The sequence below is a fragment of the Phaethon lepturus genome, unplaced genomic scaffold (assembly GCF_000687285.1).
Source record: "Phaethon lepturus isolate BGI_N335 unplaced genomic scaffold, ASM68728v1 scaffold52526, whole genome shotgun sequence".
Taxonomy (NCBI): Eukaryota; Metazoa; Chordata; class Aves; order Phaethontiformes; family Phaethontidae; genus Phaethon; species Phaethon lepturus.
This window is the reverse complement of record NW_010546548.1, coordinates 51,675-57,795: the sequence shown is the minus strand read 5'-3', so window position 1 is coordinate 57,795 and position 6,121 is coordinate 51,675. Positions and strand designations below refer to the sequence as shown.

At 38.8% G+C, this 6,121-nt stretch overlaps 1 protein-coding gene across 1 annotated transcript in view; it reads right to left on the bottom strand.

Annotated features, from left to right (window-relative positions):
• Window positions 1–1,812: 1,812 nt before the first annotated feature.
• Window positions 1,813–6,121, bottom strand: part of LOC104622513 (cyclin-dependent kinase 19-like) — a gene marked incomplete at its 3' end in the record, with an annotated part of 53,900 nt that continues 49,591 nt past the window's right edge. Inside the window, exons 5-7 of the mRNA XM_010289327.1 lie at window positions 3,405–3,548; window positions 3,062–3,131; window positions 1,813–1,885 (exon numbers count right to left, since the gene is read on the bottom strand). Of these exons, the coding sequence (XP_010287629.1) occupies window positions 1,813–1,885; window positions 3,062–3,131; window positions 3,405–3,548 (287 nt within the window). The remainder of the gene's footprint in view (window positions 1,886–3,061; window positions 3,132–3,404; window positions 3,549–6,121) is intronic.

Here is a 6,121-nt window from a genome sequence, read left to right as displayed (position 1 = left end):
GTCATAGCTGTCCTGCTGCACAAAGGCTTCCAGCTCCTCTGCTAAGCCCAAGATGGCCTCCAACCATCCGATGGCCTCTGACCAGATGTCGTCATTGACAGGAGAGTACAGGACATCAGTCACTGCCCCCTGGACTCCTTCCTCAGAACCGGTTGCTGCAGTAATACTCAAGAGAAAGCTCCTCCAGTTTCCTACCATATAGCACCTTCATCACAAGCTGACTCCAAACATGACCTGTATTCTTTGTCATTCAAGGATAAGGCTAATATACCACAGCAGCAGATCTAAAGATATCTCGGACCTTTTAATGATCTGCTCATTCCCTTAGCAATCCTCCTCCACCCCTGAGGATATAATCAGTTTGCCTATTCCAGGTGATACCACACACAACATCACTCCAAGTGAGATATCCTGCCTAGCAGTGATGCTACTGTGAACTAACTTTCTTTGACAAAGTCTGGTTTTCTGTTGCTTCTAGGAAGGTGAATAAAAAATGTCTGGACACAATTTGCTTTCAGGGTAGCAGCTGCTAACACAATACAGAAAGCCTGTGAGACTGGACTTCATCAACAGTCTCATACTTCTCAGCAGCTCTCAAGATTGCTTGCTGTCAGGTTCTACTGGCCTGACATGACAGCTAAAAATACTATGCTTGTAACTTTTCCAGGAGAGCGAGAACAGATGCCTCTTCCTGGATGGAAAACATTCTGCCCTTCATGTAGATATCATCATTCAACGTCAATCAGCAGAGTGGCACAATATCCTCCACTTGCTAACCTGCTCTGGTCTACTTGATGCCATATTTTCTCTGTGTCCCACACTTTCTGTAGTCGTTAGCAGAAAGTCCTGATCAATGAAGGTTACAAAGTAGATGTCTTCAGAGCTCACCTTGCAAGATGATTCTAATGTGAGCCCAGTAAGTTGAGTTTAAGAAATTTTAATTATGTTTTCTTGAAGTCTCACAATTCTTATGTGAATACTTCCTTTCCACCCACTTGGGATCAACCTATTCTGTTTCCACAGTTATTTGTGTCATTATCCAGTAGCTACTAACAAGTCAAAGAGCAAATCTTTGCCAGGACCTACAGAGAAGACTGCTATGCTGGGTCTGTAACTAGTGATGAAAACAGACCACTAGAACTCAAGCTGCACTAACAGCCTCATTACAGAGGCTCCCTGTTTACAGCACTAGCAAAGTCACTTCAAACTTCATTCCTAAATTTAGACAGCACTAAGTCATCACAGAGACATCTAGAAATGATGCTGTATTAGACAGAGCAACCCTGTATTCACCTACAATGAATGACTCAACTAGGTAACCTGCAAATAGATGTTACGGGATACTGTTTGGAATCACCCACAGAACAGAAGTGGGCTATTATCAGAGGGAAGGAAAGAAAAAAAAAAAAAAGAAAACTGCTACAGGATATAATGAAATTTATCCTTTCCCCTTCCCTTTCTCCACAAAACTCTTTAGGTCTTGGGAGCTTTTTAGCTCTCTGAGCTAAAATCAAGGGATATGTAATACTCACGATCCTATTTGCACAGCAGATCTAAGGGTAAGGCTGGGTATACAAGTACCTTGCAGATCTTAATTAGATAAGACCTTCGAATCTTCAATAGCAGCAGTTTAAGCATACCCTCAGCATGAATGTATATGAAGAAAACACATCTCAAAAATGACCAGTTAGTGATAAATAGCTTGCTTTAACATCGGTGTTCATTAGAATGAGAGAGAAGAACAGACACAGATATTATCATTAAAAATGCACTTCATTCCTACCATCACAGTGATTTCTAAGTTGTACCTACCAAAAGAAAAACTTTGCTGTCAGGCTTGACTTTGTGTTTCTCCATGTATTTTATGAGGCTACTGTTGGCATATCTGAAAAATACAGTTAAACAAAGACATTTCTGAAATAATACAGCAGTAAGAATATGGAACTGTACCAAGTGATAAGTATACTGTAAAAAGAACTGCTATCAGAAAACATATCAGATAGTCAGCTAGTAGTTACACACATAAAGTGTGCTTTTTACTTACAGGAGTAGGATCAACTGTGTACCAATTATTTCCATGGAACATGAAATTTTTATAGTGTATGGATAAACTATTGACACGGGCATATGACAGAGAAACTCAACTAAAAGTTTATACTCTAGTGTTCTAAAGTAACTCTGCCACAGAAAGTATACAGCAGTTCATAACAGTGCAATTAGCACAACAGCTAAGCTATCGTTTCCAGCTGCAATTTGGCAGAGCAGTTAGTTTGCCATTCTGTCTCCCTTATCCCAGCCTGCAGCAAACCATGCAATCCTTCTCATTCCCCAGCTCAAAAATGCCCCAAATGTGTATGACCTGTGCCTTGCCTTAATCTACAAATCCAGGGGTTATCTATAGCCATTTTCAAAAGAAAGAAGCTTTGTGCACAGATAAGCTTCGTATCTTGTCTAAAGCAAGCATAATGAATCCACAGCAGAGCTGGAAACAGAATCCAGAACTTGTAAATCCATGTCCTCTGCCTTACTCCAGAGTCTGTGTTGCTCCTTACACCCTCTGATCTATCACCACCACTTGACTAATTTAGCCAAAGTACCAGGAAACACTAAAAATAGAAAATTCTCAGATCCCAGATAGGCTTTGCATCACAACCTTCATAACACGTTACCTTCCATAGAAATTTCTGTCCCACTACTTTACTGTCTCCACATATCTGCTGGGCAGAAGGACCAGGGAGGTGCTTCCCTATTCTTTCTCACACAAAATCAATGAAGTTATCCTGAACAGCTAATAGAAGTGTTTTAAGCAAGCTCATTTGTCTGTGACTGCCACAGATTAAATAGCACTTATAACAATCCCTTCTAGAGAAATGAGGAGGTCACTCAGCTGATGCTTTTAACAAGCAGCTGAGGGAGAGAACACCATTCAAGCAGAACAGTCAATTCGAACAGGACAGCTGTTAGAGCTCAAACACTCCAAAATCCCCTCCCCAAAAAGTCAGAGGATATGAGCAGACTTCTGCTACATTCACTGAACTGTTATTGCATTATCATCACTTACGTTGTTCTCCTAAAATCTTTCTGAAGAGTTGGATATTCTGGCATCTTCCTTATGTCTTCCCAATCTTTATCTTTGGTGGGGGGAAAAAGGAGAAGCATTTACAATTCTGAAAGTGTAGGTTAAGTAATACATGAGAAGAAGTAACTACAGCAGTTGTTTGACTTTGTTTGTTGGCCAGTGCTATTGTTCCATAATTATCAGCACTTCCAAATCTCCATCAAACCGAGAGTTTCTTTGTACCTATACAAACAACTAGTAATTTCCTCTACAAAAACAAAACAAAACAAAACAAAAAAAATAACTCAGTAGCATTACATCTGATGCTTTAATAAAAATAAATTACCTGCAGGGAATCCCATTACACTGAAAATGCGATCTAGCTGATCGTGATGAAAAGGATTACTTGTTTTGATGTCCTCCTGACGACAATGAAATATAGGTTCCGAAGTCAATAGTTCAGCAAATATGCAGCCAATTGCCCAAATATCTAAGAAAGAAGGAGGGTAATTCATGCAAAACTCAACTGTACTTCATAACTCTGCTTTTGTTTCTGCACAATTTCTCAACAGCCGTATAACACAGTAAGATAGAATGCCTCACAGTATAATTACATACAGTACTTTAAAAATAATGCATTAATATAATACATAAGAATGGGTAAAATCTGGAGACACAGGTTTTTTCAATGAAAATTGGAGTCTCCAAATTCTGTTTCAAGTTGTACACTGGCAGTCCAGCACTTAATGAATTCACAGTTATGGCAGAAATTTACACAATATTTGCTGAAAACATAGCTTAAAGAGCATTTCAACTGACCATCAAAACCAAACCATACATTACATTGAAAAAAAAAAAAGTTCCATCACATATTTCAGAACAACTCCAAACAGATAACTGATAACCAAACAAATACTAAGAAGGAAAAGACTAATGACTCCTATATTTAGCCAAATAGTGCAAGCTAGTTAAAATGGAGAAACAAGATCCTAATTTTAATCAAGGGTAGAAAAGTGATTACCAAACTTTAAAAAATAAAAAAATACTACTTGACAGATTACTCCCACTGGAAAAATACTTGAACTGTCTCATCCACATCTCATGTACTTACAGAAAACAATAGCATGATATACCGGTGTTTTAATGAAAGAAAATAACAACCTCTATTTCATAAATTTCTCCTTAATATGCTTTTCAAAATTAAATCTATCGTGGACAAGAACATTAGTTTCATTTACAGGAGAAGAAATTTCTAGATTACACGTATTCGTTCTGGTTACTACTACCACCACCTGTCTTAGAGTTCTGTATGATCCAATTGCTTTACTATGCATCTTAAAATGGAAGTGTGAGTTAGTGAGAAGGTTACTAGCAGAAAAAAAAAAAGGGTTTGCTACATTGACAAATATGTGTCTGGGACATAACTCTGGGAAAAGATGTTGAGATCAGATGAATAATGAGCATAGATTGCTGAATACAAGAGTGTGAACACTTGCTTAGCAGTTGAGGTTCAACTAGATGACCCTGGGAAACCTTCTGGATTTTTTCTATATATATGCTATTAAATTTGATAAGACTTTACCCTTAATTTATAGGTCTAAGAGATAAAAAAATTACCTAACTGGAGTTTGGTTTATTAGATTCAGACTAAAGAGAACACCAAGAGAATTCTCCTGTTTGTTGCAACTAACCTGAGACTCAAGACCCCACCTGCTGTCAATGGTGGTGGTTGGCCCATGCTGCCTGTGAGACACATAGTCTCCTGAAGAAAGAAAAAGCACTGCTGTCTTTATGCAGGGAATAAAAAAGAGCCATCACACTCTCTTTGCCAAAACAGGTCAGTTCCATTTCCATCGTGTTACAGGTGTGGAGCTTGGGGTGTCCCAATTTATAAACCTTTCTCCTAACTTCCTTTACAGGAGAGTCTGATAACTGTTCAGACTCTACAGTTTCGACAGGGTGTAACTTGCTCTGTAACTTGCATTACCTCACCTTCTCAGGGTTTCATCTTCCTTTGATTTTCTTATTAGCCTTATCTGCACGAAAACAAGACCTTTAGCTCTTTGGATTTTATCTGCTCAAGGAGCTAATGCAGCATATTAATCACAATTCCTGCCTGGGTAGCAGGCGCAAATTATCTACTCCAGAATGGAAATTATTTATTTGAAGTATAGCATCTTCATTTAACAGCATCTATTCACTCATTTTCATACTAGACAGCAAATCCTTTTGGAGATAGTTTATCTAGAGGCCAGAGGAGTTGCAGCCCTCTTGGCTTTTGTGGCTTTCTGCAGTGCTCACTCTCCATCCCATACTGCAGGAGAGGCTGGGCCCCTGCTCATTATTCTATTCATTATTGCTCTATCCACACTGGCCTTTTCCTTTTAAAGAAAAAAAAATATCTGGTATTCTTGTTGACAGCAAAGCTGAACTGGGAAATCTCTCTTATGTAACACAGCAAGCTTCAAAACTCTGTTCCTCCTTCATCAGCTGAACTGTGCGAGAGCAGAGCCACCGTGGCAGCGCATTCCCAGGTTCTGACGCTGTGATTAATACAGAAAGCACATTTTAAACCCTTTGAGAATTCAAAAAGAGAGACATTGTACCAACTGGAAGTTACATCTGAACAAACACTGGTAACTCCCAGGCTGGTGTTGTATTTTCTATGGAATGGCATTACTGGACAAATCAAGCATGAGAATACTTTGGCTCTGATCCGTCATTTATAGTCTCTAGTGCTGGGGTTCAACCCTTTAGGTCTCCTGCTAGATACTCTTCAGCTTCAAAGAATTAATACAGTAATCCAAACTTACTTAGTACAGAAAACCTAAAGCTTTAATTTCCGTAAGTGAAGATTAAACAGCCGGAAAATGCCCTATAGCCATGCAGCTCAAGCAGGTCAAGGTCTTCCCTTTGAGAATCTAACTTTTATGTAACCTGATCTAGAACTCATCCTTGCCACATATTGAAACCATTCTCACAGTTAATGATTTTCTGCCAAGTTTGGCTAGCCCTCTTCTCCCCCCTTTTTAAAATAACATTCATAATTTACAGTAATTATTT